Source organism: Tiliqua scincoides, chromosome 4, assembly GCF_035046505.1.
Source record: "Tiliqua scincoides isolate rTilSci1 chromosome 4, rTilSci1.hap2, whole genome shotgun sequence".
NCBI classification, from domain to species: domain Eukaryota; kingdom Metazoa; phylum Chordata; class Lepidosauria; order Squamata; family Scincidae; genus Tiliqua; species Tiliqua scincoides.
Window position 1 is genome coordinate 57,009,805 of NC_089824.1, and position 22,023 is coordinate 57,031,827.

The 22,023-nt window shown below is 44.3% G+C and overlaps 1 protein-coding gene across 3 annotated transcripts in view; it reads left to right on the top strand.

The window, feature by feature from the left end:
* The first annotated feature begins 604 nt into the window (after positions 1-604).
* The window catches only part of EMILIN2 (elastin microfibril interfacer 2), a 44,298-nt gene continuing 22,879 nt past the window's right edge, over positions 605-22,023 (top strand). Inside the window, exons 1-2 of one of the 3 annotated variants that reach the window (XM_066625036.1) lie at positions 605-725; positions 4,793-4,915. In XM_066625036.1, the coding sequence (XP_066481133.1) occupies positions 625-725; positions 4,793-4,915 (224 nt within the window). In that variant the 5' untranslated portion in view covers positions 605-624. Of the gene's footprint in view, positions 726-4,792; positions 4,916-6,579; positions 6,655-7,783; positions 8,090-22,023 lie in introns of those variants that run through there. The other 2 variants (XM_066625037.1, XM_066625039.1) reach the window with 2 other exon arrangements.

The window sequence follows — 22,023 nt, forward strand, 5'->3', positions numbered from 1 at the left end:
TGATAGTCAATGGGGCTTACTCCCAGGAAAGTGGGGATAGGAGTGCAGTCTAAGGACCCAGTCCTCTGCCTGCCTACTCAGAAGTAAGCCCCATTACAGTCAATGGGACTTACTCCCAGGAAAGTGCGGATAGGATTGCAGCCTCAGAGCCCATTCCTATGCAGGTCTACTCAGAAGTCAGCCCCATGATAGTCAATGGGGCTTACTCCCAGGAAAGTGGGGATAGGATCGCAGAGCCCATTCCTAGCCTGTCTACTCAGCTGTAAGCCCCATTAGAGTCAGTGGGGCTTCCTCCCCGGGAAGTGTGGCGAGGATGGCAGCCTCAGAGCCCAGTCCTCTGCCTGCCTACTCAGAAGTCAGCGCCATTCTAGTCAACGGGGCTTCCTCCCGGGAAAGTGCGGCCAGGAGTGCAGCCTCAGTCCCTGAAGCGACTCCGCTCTTGCCCGGGGCGAGGACGGGCTCCGGCTGCTGGGCCGGGGGAGGCGGCGGCAGGGGGTGTGCGAAGCGGAGGGCGGAAGCTTGGGGGAGCGGGCGGGGGGCCGAGGCTTCTTGCGTCAGCGAAAGGGCTTCGCCGAAGGGGAGCCTTCGTGGGAAAGCCAGAAGAACTCCGGGCGCGCGGGCGGGATGGAGCTGCGCTGGACTGTGGCGCTCCTGCTGTGGCTGGGCGGATGCCTCTGCCAGGACAGCCCGCACTGGCGCTCCGGTCGGCCGCGCGCCAGGAACAAGTAAGTGCCTCCGCGCGCCCTCAGCACCCCGCTCGGGGCTGACCGTCCAAGCCCGCGCGCCTGCTCGCAAGTAAGCCCTAGTGTGTTCGGTGGGGCGTACGCCCAGGAAAGGGGGAACCTGAGACCCAATCCTAGGCCTGTCTACTCAGAAGTAAATCCCACTATAGTCAATGGAGCTTACTCCCAGGAAAGTGGGTATAGGGTTGCAACCTAAGAACCGACTCTTAGGCATGTCTACTCAGAAGTAAATCCCATTATAGTCAATGGAGCTTACTCCCAGGAAAGTGGGTATAGGATTGCAGCCTTGGCTCCCACCCATGCTCCTCGCCTGGGCAGCTCTGCTTGTGCTGGAAACGGGCTCTGCTGGGACGGAGCCATCCCCAGAAGCGGTGGTCTGGCTCCCCCCGCCCCGCCCCGCCCCGCCCCAGAAGGGGGAATCCCTCGCAGCCAGAAGTGCCTGACCAAGGAATGCGGGCAGGAACGAAAGAAGGTGTGAGCTTAGAAGTAAATCCCATTATAGGCAATGGGGCTGACTTCCAGGTGAGTGTGGATAGGATTGCAACCTGAGGCAATAGGCAAGTAGACAGGCGTGGGATGGGGGTCTCAAGTCTGGTGGGACTTGAGGGGTGCACATGCTACACCTATGGAGGCACTTTCTCTCCTGCAAGGCTTCCCTTCAGGTCCTGCTCAATCTTGCAGAAAAGTGCAGGTGTGCAGCTGTTGCTGCTGAGTGTTGAGGAGGGGGAGATCAGATGCCCTTAGGTGGGAGGTGCAAGGGAGGCAGGGGCCGCCTGGAATCCCAGCACTGCAGGTGCGCAGCTGCTGTGTGTCTGAGGGTATGACTCAAGCAGCAACCTTCAGAGATACTTCCCTCATCTGGACAACAGGGGCATGCGGTGAGTGGGGAAGCAGTCAAGGCAGAGCTTCCCCATTGGAGTCCTTCAAAAAGCACTGCTGCCATGGGAAGCGCCCAAGCACCTACAACCCATGTGCTCTGTGTGTGGGTGGTGGGTGCTTGGGCACCACACACAGTGGCAGCACTTTTCAAAGGAATCCAGTGGGGAGGCTCTGCCTCACCTGCCTCCGCACCCACTGCATGTCCCTGCTGGACAAGGCAGAACAATCATTAACAAAATCTGTGGGCAGGGCAGAACTCAAAGGCTCTGCACCCACATCTCCCCCTTCTTGAAAGAAAGTCTTAGTCCCAGACAAATTCTGGTAAACCTATATCTCATCCTGGAAAAGATGATGCATGCAGGCAGATTATCAGAAATTTAAAACATAGGAGATGATTCATGGTTATCCGTTTGCATATTTGCAAAGGAATTTTTCCCAAGTCAAACACTTCAGCATCCCCTGAATTATTCCCATCATATCATGCCCTTCCTTCAAATAGTTCAGGCCAGTGCACATATTTCTTTTCACCCCTGTTTTATCTTCACAACAATCCTGTGAGGTAGGTTAGAATGAGGCATAGTGACTGGTCCAAGTGAACTTTATGGCTATTCCAAGGATTTGGCTTTGAGTCTTCTTGTCTGTTGCTCCAATCAGTTGTTCCACTGATTATAAACTTTATCATTTGTTAATAATACAAAACAAATTACCAGTGTTTACATCCCTCCCAGTTTTTGATCCATTCTTCAGCATCTTTATATTCTTTCTTGCTGCTCTCAAATACAAGTTAGAATTTCTTTAACTATAACCCCACCCAAGCTTCCAACATGAAACCAATTTTTAAGACTGATATTTTTTACTAACTTGGATAGGGCCAGGATAAATTCACATGTCATGGAACTGTTCTCCAGTAAGAGAAACTCTAGGAGTTTCTAGGACTTAAGATATCTAATTTGCTATAGTGTTTGGTTTCTCTACCAGTCTCTTTACCAGTAGAGTTTTCCCCTTACCATTACACTCTGTTCCATTTGCTTTGTGTTGGCACATACAACACAGAGCTTTCTGTCTCAGTTTCTGAATTGTCAAATGCTCAGTTATTTTTCTCATTCATGTGCCAGTAGAAGAGCATGTGACTCAGACCCCACCCTGCAGGAAAATTGCCCATTCCTGAAAAACATCTCTTCACCATTAACATAAGAAATAGCAGCTCATCATCTCTATTATTTGTTTTCATTGGTGTTTCCCAGAGTTTCCTTGATTTCTGATTGCACTGGCAGTTTTGCTGTTTTGGCTTTGTTAGTTTCTGTTTTGTTATTTTTATTCTATTGTAATATGCAGCTTGCAAGCAATCTTGAATTATGGAGAAAGATGGGATATAATGTACCTCTTTTAAAAGGAAATGCAGCAATACCTCAACTGGGATACATTCCCTGAAAGTCAGTTGCAAGACAGCACTGTAGGAGACACCTTCATTTTTAATAGGCATGAAAAGGCCACCATCTGGCTCAGAATGCTTTGCTTCAAATGGGTAGAGGGGCTGTCAGTCACACCAGACAGGGAGCACTTTAATGAATTGGCGCTAAAAGAAACTACATTATCCAAGATATGCTTGTAAATATTAGCAAGCCATCAGTTATAGCAAAAGGATGATCACCCAGCAGTTGCAACACCTTCCTAAAGTTGGAAAAGACCAAGAAAGCTGTCTAGCTTCCTGCCTTGCTATAAATCACAAACTCCTGCTAACTGGGAAAGAGGTAACTTTTAAAGTGGTGGTTTTCTTATTTTAGCAAGAAGAGCAACTGCCCCTATCCACCATAGCATAGTGTCATTTCCAGTGACTGTTTCTTGGTGTCTCTCTTTTTTCTTTTTCTTTTTAAAAGAATTTTAAGATTAAAAAAGAAAGAGAATTTAATTTAATTTTAAAAAGAAAAAAGAATTAATTTACATTTCAAATTTGAATACGTTTACATAAATGAATATATTGAAGATGGAACTTAGGAATGAATGAAGGTCTTGCAATAATAGCTTAAGGCCTATAGAAGACCTTGCACAAAACGTCACAGACGTGAAGCAGCAAGCAGTGGAGGAAGCTCTCATCCCACAGCTCACGCGAGAGGTCAAACAGTCGCCCTCATGCTGAGAGCAGTTGTGTCGGGCCAGTGCGGGTCCAACAAATCTCTGGAGGGCCAGAGGTTCACTGGGGACCCTGAGGGCCGCATTGAGAGGCCTCGAGAGCCACATGCGGCCCCAGGGCCAGGGTTTGGGCACCCCTGATTTAAAGAAATAGTTTTTTTCCCCTTTGTTCATACTAGGAATAGTGGAACAGAAAAGGTCCATTTGACCAGGCCAAACCCTGAACCCTCAATAGTGGTGACAGACGTAGTCCCCAGTGCACCATCAGGTGACAGGCAGGGCCAGTGCAGTTTGCGAAGACCCCTGGCAACTTGGCGCCGGGCAGGCCTGGCCCATTCATGTGGCTGACTTAGGTAGTTGCTTCAGTTAGCAAATTATCAGGAGTGTCCTCCTCTGCCACCCGCTGTTGCTTCTCCTCCCACTCCCTGTCTTGAAAAAGGAAGCGAGGCATAGAGCAAAAAGGAAGTATGGAATAGAGTACTTTCTCTAGCCTGCTACTGTCCTCTCCAACACGCTTCCTGTCCCACTCACTCTTTGCTAAATAGGCAGAAAGGAGGCTGGCACACATTACCAGGTGGGGACACTGCATTTGGCACACTGCCTCCCGCACTAGCAGTTTGTGGCCAGCCCTGATGCCAGTACTAGTTGAAACACTTCTTGTAGCAAGATGCTTTTGCCTCCAATTTCACACTCTACACTGTAGCTGCATTTCATGAGTGTGTGCCTTAATTCTGCATTTTATTGTTATCAAATGAATTAGTATCTTGGGACACTTCAGCTCCATGGTGGTGCTTGAGAGAGCACATTCCATACACCTTCTTACTATCCAGCTTTGAAATTTGACCTTGTATCTCTGTCATGTGCTGGGTTGGTGACAAAAATTTCAAGAGATAACTGCATGCCTGCCTTGACCCTCCCCTGAACAGAGCATTGGTTGTTTCACATTTGACCCAGGCAAATGGCTTAATAATTGGCATTGCTTTCTGGTATAACAGTGTGTCTGTCTTGCTCTTGTCTCCCTCTCTTCTTTTCTTCTGCAGAAACTGGTGTGCCTTCATAGTGAACAAGAATGTGACCTGCTCTGTGCTAGATGGCACTGAAAGTTTTGTTCAAGTTCAGTATAGTTGTGCCTGGAACCAGATGCCCTGCCCACACACTCCAATGTAAGTAACAGAGGAAGGCAAGGAGGAGACTGGGTAGGTGGGGAAGCATTGGGTCATCTCTCCAGCAATGAGATATTCTCATATGTAGGCAGAAGAAACTTCTCATTCATCACACAATGTAGCCAGACAGTGAGATTGTTCATTTTTACAGTCTTCACCATGTGGCTGTTTCATGAGGATGTGCACCATTTTCTGTCATCTGATTTCTAAGCTCCAGCACAAGCTGAACAAAGTTGGTTTTCTGCTGCAAACACAAGGCAGCTGAGCTAATTAGAGCCATGTTGACTCTTCTGTCAACAGTTCATGTAACAAGTTACTGTATGTTACTCAGACAAAAGAAGGAAATTGCTAAAACATTATCCCCACATAATTAATTTGGCACTGACATCAGTTAAGCTTTAATATTAATCAGTTGGAGCAATTAATATCTGGAGTTTTGTGGAAGCTGTGTGAACACCTGCCATTGAGTGCAGTTACATTCCTTGGCCCACAGCCACCTGCAGGTTGCAGTCATGCAGAGCAGTCATAAAGTTTGCTGCAAATCAGTGCATGTCGTCTTTGAAATGAATGAGAAAGAATCCAAGAGTACCAGCAATTCTGAGGTAATGTGTTTGCAATGTGTGTTATGTGATAATCCAAATGAACGCAAGACTTGAAATCTAAACGGGGCCATATTTTTACTTAACAGATTATGCTGTCATTGAAATCGTTTGAAAATAATTCAGATGAGGCATCTCTGCCAGCTAATCAGCTTCAAGGGTTGTTGCCAAGTACTGTAAAACAACTATTTCCCTCCCCCCCCCCCAACTGGGAAGTGATTTGAAGGTCTGGACAAATATTTTACACCTTCCCATTGAGGAAGCCTAGTGGCTCAAGTGTTCTTTGCCACCCATTCAGGAGGCCTGGTCTCTGTGCCAACAGCTGCAAGTATTGGCCAAGCCATCCTAACACACACAACCACCACTGAAATTTTCTCCCTGCTGCCCAACATAAATTTTTTTTAGTGAACCCAGAGCAGAACTACATGCTTGGTGGTAACCATGGGATTCATAGTCCTGGGCTTGTTGGTGGCATGAAAAGTGAATTGGGAAGGAGGTAATTTCCAGGGATGAGAACTCGAGTCAGGTGACTCAAGTCCAAGTCATGAAAATCAGCATTTTTCACTGATTCATTGACACTCAAGTCAACTGCGCCGATAATTCAGGAATTGACTTGAGTTTGAGGCCACTGACTTGGCACTTGGTTCCCACACATGCAGACTCAAGTCTGTTTGTGTCTGGGTATGCTTGCTTACCTTTTTCATGGTTTGAAAGACCTCATGGGGCCATAATTCAGACCAGATGAGCAGCAGGGAGGTTCCAGCCAGGAGGCAGGGAAGCGTTAATGTTTGCTTTTGCATCCAAGCAGGAGGGGGGAGGCTGGAGCAGGAGGCAAGAGCAGGCTTCCTTGATAGGAAGGAACCACTGGTCATAGGATGAAGGATGGGCAGTCTGATTTTTTTTCCTTTGGATGGGGGAGGGTAGGAGGAGGAACCCAAGGGAGTTCTTGCCTTGGAATTGGCTGGAGAAGCCCAGGGGAAAAGGACTCAGGAAAGCAGGGGGGATGTTTGTAGCAATCACAATTTCCAATTACATGGCTGCTGTGAGCTCCATTGTTACTTGAAGGGAGGAAGCCCCACTGAATGAACAGCTGAAGTGGGACTACTTCTGAGTACAGCTGCAAAGAATTGGGTCTTTCTGGTAAGTCTCACTGCTACTGTGCATGACCTTGCTGCTTCTCTTGCTGCTCTTGTGCTACTTGCTGCTTCTTGTGCTACTTGTGCTCTTGCTGCTTCTGTCCCCACTCTTATGCAGTCCATCCCTCCTTGTTTACAGATAGGATGGGACAGCAGGGGAGTGGGTAAAGAGAACTCACACACACACACTGGCATCAGACCCTTTTTTCCATTTATGACACGTGTCAAAAAGACTCATGACTCAAGTCTTTTCAAGTCGCAAAAACTCTCTGGGCAACTCGGAAAGTGCCCCCATTATGACTTGTTTTAAAATTGAGTCACTGGGACAGAGACTCATGACTTAAATCAAGCTGTGCTTGATTTGCCCATTCCTGGTAATTTCAGGGAAGAAAAAGCAAGTAGAAGAGCTGTGTTCTTTGTGCTTTCTAAAGTCACTTGCTTTCCTTTTGTTTCCTGACACCCTGTATCTTCTATCAGAGATCTGCTTGCCAAATAAGGGTGGGAGACTTTTCAAATCCAGTTTTGCCACTGCTTCCTTACTGTTGGGTGGAAGGAATACTGGGAGCCACTAGAACAGGGGTCTCCAAACCCTGGCCTGGGAGCCAGATGCGACCCGCAGCAAGCCTCTTATCAGCCTGCGGCCAACCTCATGTCCCCTTAAAGCCTCTGGCCCACTCAACTGAACATGACCAGAACTGTGTTCTGATTGTGTCTGGAGGGTGTTCTGAGGGCCAGAGAGGTTGAGTGAATGAGCCCATTCATTCATTTATTCACTCATCTAAGTTCCATCTCTAATTTATTTATTTAAATTTTATATTTAAATTTTTTTTCCGGCCCTCCACACCACGCCAGATATTTGATGCGGCCCTCTGGCCAAAAAGTTTGGAGCCCCTGCACTAGAAGAAGCAGTAGTGGTGGAAAGCAGAAGGAATGCTGTTAACAGCTGAATTCAGAATGAGAGGAAGTGGCAATGGAGACAGCACTGCTGGACTATGAGAAGGGATATAAGCTCTCATTTTGTGGAACTAGGCAGGCTGGTGCATAGACACCTCCAGCACACACCGTCAATGGTGTGTACTTGGGTATTTACACATGCACGGGGGGGGGGGAGGAGATAAGTGGCAGAATTTGGGGGGATTCAGTTGGCATTTCAGCACAAACATCCTTGCAGGTTTGTGGAAAATATTTGAACGCCCCACATTTTCCACTGAATATATGTTTCTGCCCTGTTTTCCTGGACAGTCTGTGCCCAGTTATGATTTGAGCAGTACAATGTAACTATTAATGAAATTCCATACCACACACTCTTTCAAGAGAAGATCTGCCTCTGTGCCTTCTTGCTTTTGTCTTTCTTTTCCTCTGTCCCAATAGCAAAGGAACCTTTTCTTTCCATGTTTGCAGTCCATATGCAGAAAGAGCAGCACAGTAATTACTTGCAAGTAAGTACCCAGCCTATGGTATTAAATGGCAAGCTGATGTGCTTCCCCGCAATTACATCTATAGATAGGAGAGCAGCAGGCTTCTACTTTAGCTGCAGTAATTTCATTCCTAAAAGAGGGGAAAGTGGGGGAGGGGCGCATGAAAGCACTCCCGAATAATGTCTTCTGTGGAACTATTCTATAAAGTTAAGAATGGTAACTTTCATTTTGTTGTGAAATGGGAATGAAATTGAAAACCATGGATTAGTTTATGCCAAAACAGTATTGGATCTGGAAAGATGCAAGGGTACGATGATTGTTATTTTTTTTAATATTACACTTATTATTTCTTATTTAATCATGTGAAAAGAAGCATGTAATAAGTAAGTTCTGATGCATCAGTGATGGTTTTAAGTCCTGATAAGATTTGATGATAAACAGGCTTTAATTAAAGTTGGTATTGTGCTTTTGGATTTTGCAAGACTGTATGTTCATTTTTGCCAAAAAGTACCTTGTCTGTGCCAAAAAGTAGCTCAAATGATACTAAACATGGGCAACAGCTGCTAAATTGGAGGAAGTTGTGGTAAGCTACTCTCCACAGAATATCTTATGTTGATTTTTTAAAACAGTATCTTAAATGACCATTTTGAAGTAGTTTCATAGAACATAGAGATGGGGTTGGGTTGACCGCAGTCATAGCAACCCAGTCCTATGCGTGTCTACTCAGTTCCATTGTGGGGCTTCAGTGGGCTTGCTCTCAGGTAAGTGTGTATAGGATTCAGCCTTTAGATTTTAATCATTTCACAGCTAGTGCTGCTGTGGATAGTTCATTCCCATTCTTCACCTCATTGGTGCTGGTAATGCCACCAGCCTTCAATTTACCTTTTCCCCTCCACTGTGAAACCAACTCTGCCTTATCAGACACACAGTTGCCATCACCACTAGAATGCAAGATGAGAAGAGCTATTGGCTTAGCCCAGGTCTACCTTCCCACTCTCTGTGGTATAAGCCTCATTGCCACTGTGATGGTGACTATCAGACCAGTCTAGTGTATATTGTAAAGTGGTGAAAAAGATAGTAGGTATTGAAAAATCACACTTCTAACAGCCTTATTGCAAACATGAAGGTTCCCAAACTAGGTACCGCAGTGCCTTAGGGCACCAAGGGACACCAGGGGCACCACGGGATGTCCCCAGTCAACCCTCCAATTGGCTCTTCTATTCACTGTCATCTTGGATCATGTGAGATGATGATCCAAGATGATGATGCCCATATTGGACCTCATGATATTTGGGCATCTTGGAACTATCTTGGAACTTGCAAAATCCAAGATGGTGGCGCCTGGCTGAGCCAGGAGGAGGAGGCTGTGGGGGTGCTGTGACACTGGTACATTTGGGAACCACTGACCAATAACATTGCCTTTATTCCAAAATATATTTGTTTCTGTCTTTGTTGAGTCCCCAGATTGTTGATTATAATTCTGCACATAATCAGCACATGCGCACTAGTAAATATTCCATCTGCAGACTCCAACCTGACTTGAAAATGATATCATTCACCTTGCTCCTTTGTCCAGCCCAATTTGTGGATTGCTACACAAAAACAATTAAAAGGACAATTTAAGCAAGGGTGGATTTGGATGTTTGCTCATTCAATTCAAGCTGTTTTATTTTTCCTCTATGCTAGACAGTTTTCACCATGTGCTGGCAATTGCATTGTCATGTTCAAGTATGTATTGCTGGGCTCAGTGTTCTTCAGTGGAAGAAAAAAGGAAGTGGGATTGTTTTGTGGGGGAAGAAAAAAAGAAATGGGAAGGTTTCATTTCAAATTTGATGAGATTCAGTTTCCTCTTATAGAAAGGTGGGATGGCAGTACATCCCACTATGAGCATTGGCTGAGCTCAGATAATATCACTCTCACTGAAAAACATGAATGATTCTGTATTCCAGTGACTTGTCATCCAAGTTAGGCAATGTATAACATTCATCATTACCTAGTCTGAATTTATAAACATAGAAGTAAACACTGTTTGGATTGTAAGTTCTTGTCTGAATTTGTCCTACGTTGATGGCTAAAAAATTGCATCATTTATGACAAACTTTGAAGTAGCTTATAATTAGTTTAAATAAATTAAGAAACAAAAGGAGGTGTTTTTGTTTTGCTACAAATATAAAACCAAATTATAAAAGGAGCACAATGAGGTCAAGGAATGTTATTTGTGGAGGGAGAGGTTTTCAGTATAGAATCCAGCTGGCTGACTACATAGGATGTGCATCTGAGGGACAATGCATTGAAAACTAGAACGCCTAAGCAATTTTAGATTCCTGTATCAGAATCTTGGCATGCTTTTGATAATCTCAGGTTGCTGGGTGGGATGCTTGTTCCATCCTTGTGTCTTTGACCTAGAGTTGCCTATTTCTGTCTGTAAAGAGTGCACAACATACATTCTTTTTTCTCTATGATTTGCGCACTGATTTATTCTATGCTTCCATCACAACCTTCTAAATAATTCCAAACTGATGTATTTATCCAAATGGAGGCCATGTGTGTTCAGGCTTCAGTCACACTTGGTGGGGTTATAAACAAACTGCTTCTTGTGCTAGTTTTTTTTTTTTGGGGGGGGGCAACTTCTCAAGTACTAGCTCAAGGGAACACTGTATGATATTTTATAGCAAATACATTCTTAATGTAATGCTGTGCAGCATAAAACAGATGGGCACATCATATTTCCAGAGTTGCAAAGCATTCCATTCTTATTATAGTAGCCAAGAACCAAATTTTTATATGCATTTCTGGTAATATCTTGCCCCAGTGATGCTACAGTATTGGCATGGTAAGTGTATATTCATGACTTAAGATTTGTTGCATCGTAGTTCATCTCTTGTGGAGAAACTGCTCGTTATCGGAACAGAAGAATATGTGGCCAGTTCAGAGTGTGAATCCACTCCTTTCTTACAGTTGATGGTGTCCCAACATTATGCATGTGCAGAATGGCTGGCCATATCTGATTAGTCCTTATGGCAATGGTCTTAAACTTTGGTATTGTGTGGAATTCTGTTTTTGCTTGCTTTTGATAGGCCAGTACAGATTATTACAGTATATCCATCAAATAGAATAGTGCTTAGCATAGTAACTGTTTCATGCAAATTCTAAAACTTATGCTGAGAAGCAGCCTACCTCTTCAAGGCAAGGTAGGAAGCTAGAAAAAGATCAAGTTCCACAGCAGGAATGTGTAAGTCTTCTCTTTTCAGTATATTATAACAAAGGTTTTAGTAACATCATTCAAAAATTCACCCTGCAGCTATTAAGCGTTTTCATCTGTTTTCGTTATGGTCTCAGGAATCACCTGAAATTGCATCAAAGATTTATAGAGGTTGTTGGATGATAGTAAAAAAAATCAGTGCATTATTGTTTCCGCAAAGCAGCGTAATTAACAGCCCATCTTAAAAGACTCATTATGACAGTAGAACAGAGTATACTTGAAAGCCAGTATAATTATTTCATGGTCTAAAGAGGTCATCCAGGTTGCAGTTTCACTTGGGTATGAAGGCAAGAGTTGGCCTGGATGATAAGATCTTAAAAATATTTTTGTGGGGTTCAATTCTAAATCCATTGAATCTCTGAACATCTAGTACATGATGCTTTCACTTTTTGTATGTAGGGCAGGCAGAATATCCCATTAATTATGTAAAGCCATACAGCAAATTCATCATATAGCCCAGGGGTGCCCAAACCCTGGCCCTGGGGCCACTTGCGGCCCTCAAGGACTCCCAATCCGGCCCTCTGAGAGCCCGCAATCTCCAATGAGCTCTGGCCCTCCGGATACTTGCTGGAGCCCGTGCTGGCCTGACACAACTGCTCTCAATGTGATGGCCAACTGTTCAACCTCTCAGGTGAGCTGTGAAGCAAGGGCTTCCTCCACTGGTTGCTATTTCACATCTGTGATGTAGCAGCGGCAGCGAAGGAAAGGCCAGCTTGCTTTGTGCAAGGCCTTTCATAAGCCTTGAGCTATTGCAAGACCTTCATTCAGTCATATAAGTTCCATCTCTAATGTATTCATTTATGTAAATTTATTCAAATTTGAAATGTAAATTAACTCTTTTTCCCCTGGCCCCGACACAGTGTCAGAGAGATGATGTGATCCTCCTGCCAAAAAGTTTGGACACCCCGGTATAGCTGAACAGCAAGAAATTAATCATCCTGTTTGCCATTATCTGTGCATAATAGTTCAGATGGAACTTGATTTGGATCCTTTTAAAAAAAATATCAACACCTCTTTTTCTTTTATGTCTTTTGATGCACCTTGAGCCTTATCTACACATTTGTTTTAAAGCACCTTGCGAATTACATGTTTTCTGGATATAACATGTAATCAGGATCTTGTATCATGTTCATGACTTATTTGCCAGGTTTTCCCCAATTCCCATCTGTCTAACTGTGTTCTTGCAAAAATAGGTATAATTGCTGAAAAGTACTTTGGGACAGGATTCAATTCAGTAAGTTGAATATTTTTTCTTGCTTGAGGAATGGATCACGAAAAGAGGAGTAACAGTTTCATCCTGCTGGTTTTTTTTCTGATTAGTTGGGAAGACAGAGAGGAAGAACATATGGGATAAAGGTGTTTTGGAAGCTTAAGGGGCTGCTAGCAAGCAGGCAGGGAGAGTGCTTTTGGAAATAATGTGGGAAAGTAGTAAACCTAGAAGCTGTCGATGTGAGGCTCTTTGTTTCTCTGAAGCTGAGTGAATGGGCACACACCTTTCCTACTGAGCTTCTCTTCTGGCTTACACATCACACTGACTCAAAATATATAGTCCTATACAATAGCAGAGAGGAAGGATAAAATCATCTGAAATCTCTTTAGTTACAAATGCATATAATCTCAATTTAAAAAAAACAACTGTCATATCCTCACATGGTGGCCTTCATTTTTCTGAAGTCTGTAAGTGAAAATGATCAAGGAAGGAACGGAACAGAAAGAGCTATTTAGTTTGAAACCCACTTCAAATTCCATCAACACTATTGATTTCAAAGTGGGACTGAATGTGCATGCACTTAATTGAAGAAAGGCAGCCTAAGGCTGCAATGCTATACAGAATCATCCAGGAGTGAGCCTTTACTGAACTCAGTAGGACTTTCGACTGTATAAACATGCATAGAACTGTGCTGTTAGTCATTGTGTACTCTTTCCCCCTTGGAAAAATACAGGTAGTGCTTCTTGTGACTTCAAAAACCCTTCTGTGAAATAATTTGTTTCACAAACATCAATTAATTAACATTTAGGAAATAAGTGAAAATCTTCAACAGACTTAACGGGCCATTTTTAATAGATTTTTTTTGTCAGTAAAGATTTAGGAAGCAACTTTGGAAAAAAACTAAACATGTTAAACTGTGCAGTATTTGATTTTCTGTGTGTTTTAATTTCTTCTGCTGCAAAACTAATAACAGTGAATAAGCTGAGTCCCATGAGGGGCAAATGATTTCATGGTTTGAGAATGTTTTACTGTTGTGGATTCAGCAGTAACAAACAGAGAATGTAAGGGAGTGGTACCAAGTTTTTTAACTGTTATGTCACATAAAAACATTTCTCCTGACCATTACAACAGACTATGTCCTGAAGTAATATGGAACTGGAGTCTGTACTGAATTCAGCTTCAATTGAATATTGCAAGGAAAGAGGGATATTGCAATTGGTAAAGCTTTGTAGATTATAAAATGCTGACTGATGCACTAAACTCTATAAATTGGAATTATCTACAAGGCAAATCACTCAAATCATCATTGAGTGGGATGAAAGGCAAGAACTTGATTTTGCTTGTAAATGGCTGCCTTTTTCTAAGATTGAAAGATTGAAGATTGAATAATATTTTCCCCGCTCTAAAAACATGGGTCTCTTTAGAGTAAAGATTCATGACTCAAGTTTCATGCTGTATACTTTGCTCTGAGGCATCCTCACAATGATTCTTCAGGAATCTTGTAAATGGGTGTTGAGGCAGTCATTAAATGGATACTGAAAGAAGGGTAGAATAATAGGATAAGAAGTTCACTTCCAAAGTAGGAGGTATACACAAGCACTAGTACCTCTTGTTTGGGTGTATCTGTAGCTTTACTCATTACTTGATTGAACTGAATTCCGTTGAGGCAATTGGAGTTAAACTAATCAATTTTGTCATGCCGTCTCTTGGAGTGACAACCAATTTCTAAGTATACAAAATGTGTTTATTATTCATACTGTGCTCTTCTGAAAAAAATACTCAGAGCAACTACATAACATAATAAAATCAAAGTCAAAGCAAAGCTTAATATTAGTGTTTAATTTTAAAATTAAACCGCCCTGGGTCCCTTTTTGGGAGAAGGGTGGGATAAAAATAAAGTTTTATTATTATTATTATTATTAAAATAACAGCACTAAGAACATAATTAAAAGCAGGAGATCATGACATTAGAACATAAGAGCCCTGCTGGATCAGGCCAAAGGCCCATCTAGACCAGTTTCCTGTATCTCACAGTGGCCTACCAAATGCTTCAGGGAACACACGGACAACAGACACAATCTGCGACCTGGTGCCCTCCCCTGCATCTGTCAATCAGAGGCAGCCTACCTCTACCTTGCACATACCTACCATGACTTGTAACCCATGATAAACTTTTCCTCCAGAAATTTGTCCAATCCCCTCTTAAAGGCATCTAGGCAAGATGCCATCACTACTTTCTGTGGCAAGGAGTTCCACAGACTAATTAAATGCTGGGTAAAGAAACATTTTCTTTTGTCTGTCTTAACTCTCCGAACACTCTGCTTTAGTGGATGTCCCCTGGTTCTGGTGTAATGTGAGAGGGAAAAGAGCATCCCTCTATCCACTCTATCCAGCCCCTGCATAATTTTGTATGTCTTAATCATGTCCCCCTTCAGGCGCCTCTTTTCTAGGCTGAAGGGGCCCAAACATTGTAGCCTTTCCTCATAGGGAAAGTGCCCCAGCCCAGTAATCATTTCAGTTCTCTTCTGCACCTTTTCTATTTCCAATATATCCTAAAAGCAACATTTGTAAAAGCAACAGATTAAATAGTTAGTACTTGCTGAAATTAAAAGTCTTGAGTAGAAACCTTAAAAACAAAAATGAGAGGGATCCAGCTTATCTATCTTCTCTTAGTAAAGATATTTTGAATCCACTTTGTTTTATGAAATAGTTTATAATCTAAATGATTTCATTGACTTTGAATAGCCATATCAAAACAATATGAATGGTGGGAAAATTTGAGACACATAATCAGTGGTTCCCAAACCTTTTAACTTTGGGATCCACTTAAAAAAAAACTTTCACTTTACCAGCCACTCAAGCCTCTTTGGCAATGGTGATTGGGCAGCAGTGCTTCCCCCAAGTAATAGGTTGATTAGCCCTTGTTGCACATAGCCTAATCTGCCTTGTCAGTTTTACAAACCACCAAAAATTGATTCATGATCTACTGGTGGGCCATGGACCCATAGTTTGGGAACCACTGGGTTAAACCACTGGGTTAACCCCCCCCCCCATAGGGGGACAATATTTGCAGGGAAGTAATATTATGTGTACTAAAGAGGTTAGACCAATTATGTAGTTCATGAATATCAGAGTGCGGGGGCCATAATTAGACATTTCACTCTGATTTCCATGAATTGTTTAATCCATCATTGGGACAGACTTATTATTAAAAATTAATGGATTTAAGGTAAGTTCAAAATTCTATTAAGATTTCAGTTTTCTAATTCTTTTCAAGATGTGATAGTAGCAGAGAAGAATAGTGTAGGTTGTTGTGTGATAACATGGGGCTGGGGGTGGTGTTTGCATCAACAAGAGGTGCAGATAGTAAAATTTAGTTCTGCTTCAGACAGTGGGTGGGTTTAGGCCTCCCCAAGAGAACTAATGTTATTTAAAACCCTTTCAGGAATACAACTTAAATCTTTCAAAAGGCTTTATTTATCATAGTGTCAGGCAATTGTCCGAATCCAGATACTGGAAACTGCCTGTAAAAGTTAATTTGTACACATGAATTAAACTTACTACGTAATTTAAAGTTGATGCGTATTATGACTTTTAGCTACTTTAGAAATTGCTGAGCACCCCACTGATTCTGGCAGCAAGTTCAAAGAAAATTCATTCCAGCTAACTTACATATATAGTAATTCAAATAGTTGAATATTATAGATAAGACAAGGAAACAGGAAGTCATGTGTGGTCAACATGTTAGCATTTTCCATACTTCAGCACTTCATTACATGAATTGTTTATATACATCACAAACTTCCCAAACCTATGGATGTTTCCTCAGAAGTAAGTTTCATTCTGGAATAAGTCCTATTGGACATGGTGGGACTTACTTCTGAATAAACATGTGCTACATGTCATTTTCACTTTGATTAATACTAATGGTTTTGCAGATGTTTCAGCAGATATTGCAGCAGAAGTATGGCACTGTATGAAAGTGGGAGTTTTTGTACTTTTGCACGTAATTGTGTATTGCAGACCAAAATAAAAAAAGTATCTACAAAAGATTAGATCCCAAACTTTTATAACCACATTAAGGGCCCAACCCTGTAGGCATCTTCCAATAACGGAGCAAGCACTCCATCAGTGGAAGGTCCTCTCTGTTAGTGCTGAAGATGCACCAACAATGCATGCAACAAGACTGCCATCTTGAATGCCTCCTGACCACTTGCTACCAGAACTCCCTGCCACTACTGGAGAAGGTACATTGTTGGCAGTGGGTGGAGACAGTGAGAAACTTGGCATTTCAGGGAAGGAAGGAGGTGGTTCAGGTGCCAGTCATTCACACTGGACCTTATCCCCCATTTAATGGCCTGCCCTCTTCTCTGAATCTCCTTGGACCTAAGATGGCTGTATAACCACCATAGGTCTGAGGAGACCCATAGGCCATTGGGGGCCTATGCAGGGATAAGGGAAAAGTATTTTCCTTTTCTTCTTGCAGGCCTCCTGATCCCCCCATGTAGCATGCAGCATGCAACACCAAAGGATTTTTCAGTACTTTTATCTGAGACTGAGAACCACTTCACTTATTATGGGCCAAACTGGACATTCATGTTATTGTTGAACGTAGCTGGATTCTAGATTTTTTTTAACAAATAACAATAGAAGGGTTGTGAGACGTGGCAAAACTGTGACAGGGTTTAGGGATTTAATACTTTGCCCCCGCTGTTGACTTTGATCCCAATTGTGAGTCTCCCTGCACATGCTATTCCCATCTTGTTTGTTTTAAAGCATTACTCTCCTATCTCTGCAGTTCCCAAACTCTGCAGTTCAGGAGCTGCAGTAAGTCTTTGCAGGGAGGGGGGTATGCAGCAACGCAATCCCCAAGATTGCACTGCTGCGGGGGGGGGAGGGGGCGCCAAGGGCTTTGTTTTACCTACTGGAAGCAGTAGCAGCCTCCCAGGGGTGTGGGGAGCCCTGTGGAAGCCTCTGCAGGGCTCCCCAAGCCTCTGAGAATGTAAAAATAATGATTGCTACCCACTTTCTGTTTGTGATTCCAAAACCGGAAGTGGTTGCAATAGTTATTTTTACATTTTCTGTGGCTTGGAGAGCCTTGCAGAGGCTTCTGTGGGGTTCACCACACCCCCAGGAGGCTGCTACTGCTTCCAGTAAGTAAAGCAAAGCCCCTGGTGCCCTGGCAGTTCACTGCATTCCCCCCACCCACCCACCCACCCATTGTCCCTTAAAGGGGCAAAGACAGATCTCAGGCTGGGGTGTCCCAATGTCCAGATTTCAGAACCACTGCCCTATCTGGTCATGTTATGTGATTACATGTATATCTAGACTGATCCTGCTTTGTAGTGAGTACGTATTACAGACATGTGTGATAGAAAGGTTGGACAGATAGAATGGCATTTGGGAATCCCAGGCTCAAATCTCAGTTCTGCCATGATGCGTCTTGGAGGGCTAATTGCCAAACATGACATTAAAGCATTACTAGTCTTTAGAGGCTTAATTTTTTTTTGTCAATAGTAACTGAACATAAGAACATAAGAACAGCCCCACTGGATCAGGCCATAGGCCCATCTAGTCCAGCTTCCTGTATCTCACAGCGGCCCACCAAATGCCCCAGGGAGCACACCAGATAACAAGAGACCTCATCCTGGTGCTCTCCCCTACATCTGGCATTCTGACTTAACCCATTCCTAAAATCAGGAGGTTGCGCATACACATCATGGCTTGTACCCCATAATGGATTTTTCCTCCAGAAACTCGTCCAATCCCCTTTTAAAGGCGTCTAGGCTAGACGCCAGCACCACATCCTGTGGCAAGGAGTTCCACAGACCGACCACGCGCTGAGTAAAGAAATATTTTCTTTTGTCTGTCCTAACCCGCCCAACACTCAATTTTAGTGGATGTCCCCTGGTTCTGGTATTATGTGAGAGTGTAAAGAGCATCTCCCTATCCACTCTGTCCATCCCCTGCATAATTTTGTATGTCTCAATCATGTCCCCCCTCAAGCGTCTCTTTTCTAGGCTGAAGAGGCCCAAACGCCGTAGCCTTTCCTCATAAGGAAGGTGCCCCAGCCCCGTAATCATCTTAGTTGCTCTCTTTTGCACCTTTTCCATTTCCACTATGTCTTTTTTGAGATGCGGCGACCAGAACTGGACACAATACTCCAGGTGTGGCCTTACCATAGATTTGTACAACGGCATTATAATACTAACCGTTTTGTTCTCAATACCCTTCCTAATGATCCCAAGCATAGAATTGGCCTTCTTCACTGCTGCCGCACATTGGGTCGACACTTTCATCGACCTGTCCACCACCACCCCAAGATCTCTCTCCTGATCTGTCACAGACAGCTCAGAACCCATCAGCCTATATCTAAAGTTTTGATTTTTTGCCCCAATGTGCATGACTTTACACTTACCGACATTGAAGCGCATCTGCCATTTTGCTGCCCATTCTGCCAGTCTGGAGAGATCCTTCTGGAGCTCCTCACAATCACTTCTGGTCTTTACCACTCGGAAAAGTTTGGTGTCATCTGCAAACTTAGCCACTTCACTGCTCAACCCTGTCTCCAGGTCATTTATGAAGAGGTTGAAAAGCACCGGTCCCAGGACAGATCCTTGGGGCACACCGCTTTTCACCTCTCTCCATTGTGAAAATTGCCCATTGACACCCACTCTCTGCTTCCTGGCCTCCAACCAGTTCTCAATCCACGAGAGGACCTGTCCTCTAATTCCCTGACTGTGGAGTTTTTTCAGTAGCCTTTGGTGAGGGACCGTGTCAAACGCCTTCTGAAAGTCCAGATATATAATGTCCACGGGTTCTCCCGCATCCACATGCCTGTTGACCTTTTCAAAGAATTCTATAAGGTTTGTGAGGCAAGACTTACCCTTACAGAAGCCATGCTGACTCTCCCTCAGCAAGGCCTGTTCGTCTATGTGTTTTGAGATCCTATCTTTGATGAGGCATTCCACCATCTTACCCGGTATGGATGTTAGGCTGACCGGCCTATAGTTTCCCGGGTCCCCCCTCTTTCCCTTTTTAAAAATAGGCGTGACATTTGCTATCCTCCAATCTTCTGGTACCGTGGCCGTTTTGAGGGACAAGTTGCATACCTTAGTCAAGAGATCTGCAACTTCATTCTTCAATTCCTTAATAACCCTTGGGTGTATGCCATCAGGGCCCGGTGACTTATTGATCTTTAATTTATCAATGAGGTCTGAAACATCTTCTCTTTTAACCTCTATCTGACTTAACTCCTCGGTTAGGAGGGGCCGTTCGGGCAGCGGTATCTGCCCGAGGTCTTCTGCCGTGAAGACAGATGCAAAGAACTCATTTAATTTCTCTGCCATCTCTAAGTCTCCTTTTATCTCCCCTTTCCCTCCCTCACCATCCAGAGGGCCAACCGCTTCTCTGGCGGGTTTCCTGCTTCTAACATATTTGAAGTAGCTTTTATTATTCCCCTTAATGTTGCTGGCCATGCGTTCCTCATAGTCTCGCTTGGCCTCCCCTATCACCTTCTTACATTTCTTTTGCCACAGTTTATGTTCCTTTTTATTCTCTTCATTAGGGCAAGACTTCCATTTACGGAAGGAAGCTTCCTTGCCCTTCACAGCCTCTCTAACTTGGCTGGTTAGCCATGCGGGCACTCTCCTGGATTTAGTGGAACCCTTCTTTCTTTGCGGTATACACCTCTGCTGGGCCTCTATTACTGTTGTTTTAAGCAGCCTCCATGCACTTTGGAGAGATTGGACTCTTTTTACCCTCCCTTTCAACCTCCTCCTAACCAGCCTCCTCATTTGAGGGAAGTCCGCCCGTCGGAAGTCAAGGGTTTTTGTTAGAGATTTGCCTGGTATTCTTCCCCCAACGTGCACGTCAAAACGGATCGCAGCATGATCACTGTTCCCCAATGGCTCAGTAACGTTTACATCTCTAACCAGGTCCTGCGTACCGCACAAAATTAAATCCAGAGTCACCTGTCCTCTGGTGGGCTCCATGACTAGCTGATCTAAACCACAGTCATTTAGCACGTCAAGAAATCCGGTTTCCTTATCGTGACCAGAACACAAATTGACCCAGTCAATATGAGGATAATTGAAGTCCCCCATGATTACAACCCTGTCCTTCCTTGTCACCTCCCTGATCTGTTTCCTCATTTCAAGGTCCCCATCAGATTTCTGGTCTGGAGGACGATAGCACACCCCCAGTATTACATCGCTGCTCAAGCCTGGTAATTTAACCCACAGAGATTCTACGGTGGAGTCGGACCCACCTTCAATCTCTACTTTGCTGGATTCTATCCCTTCCTTAACATAAAGGGCCACCCCACCTCCAACACGCCCCTGCCTGTCCCTCCTGTAGAGTTTATAGCCCGGGATTGCGGTATCCCACTGATTCTCCGCATTCCACCAGGTTTCCGTTATGCCCACTATGTCAATGTTTTCCCTTGTTACCAGACATTCCAGTTCTCCCACCTTTGCTCGTAGACTTCGGGCATTCGCATAAAAGCATTTGTACATGGAATGCCCCAGGATGGGCTGCTTATTCGCTCCTTTGTCCCCGCATCCTCTCATTGTGCCAAACCGTCTATCACATCCCATCTCCCTACCTTTCCCAATTTCTTCTCCTACCCTGCCTTTGTCTTGTTGTTCTCTAACCTCCCCATCCTCATCCCATAGGGATGAGGAGTCCCGAACCGGATGCCCCTCGGCTCCTGTCGGCCTTCCCCCAGGGATCAGTTTAAAAGCTGCTCTGCCACCTTTTTTAATGTTATGCGCAACTGCATAACTGCATTGGGATTGTGGCAGGACAAGCGAACAGGGCTTTAATCCTGGCCTTTGCCATAATCCCAATCTGTCTGACATTGCCTAAGGGAAAACGGGCAGCCCTATCCTATCCCCACCTGCTTCACCAGGTGCAGCAGGCACCATAATGACACCACTGGGGCTGCTCAAGGCCTCCTCGAGTAGTCCCCTTCCCAGGAGTAAGAGCCTAAGGGCTGCAATGGGTCTTCTCTGTTCTGTGCTGGCTATTTGCTGGAGTAGACTGGAGGAGTTCTTTGTCAGGCTTTTCAGCCCAGCGTGGAATGTAGGTTATGGCAGAGCTGGGCCTCCCTCCCGGTTCCTTTCCTGCCCTGCCCTCCCCCTGCCATGGCCCTCACCACTGTTCAGAAGTCCTACCGTTCTCTGGCTGGTGTCTGGCCAGCACTGAGCTCAGCGCCAGTTGGCACTGGGCTAGCACCAGTACTGTCTCCTCACAGGGTGTCACGGACATGCCTCATGGCACATTTGTGACTTTTGGTGCTGGAGTTCAGCACCAGCACTGAGGTACCTAAGGATTGGGCCCTAAGCCAATCAGAGCCAATAATACTTTAAACATAACATAGTTTGAGCCTTAGTGGCACTGAGAGAGTCACTGTCTCTGAGACCTCACAGACTGGTTGTGAGGCCAGGCATCCCTGGCAGAAAAGTGGGATAAAAAATTAAT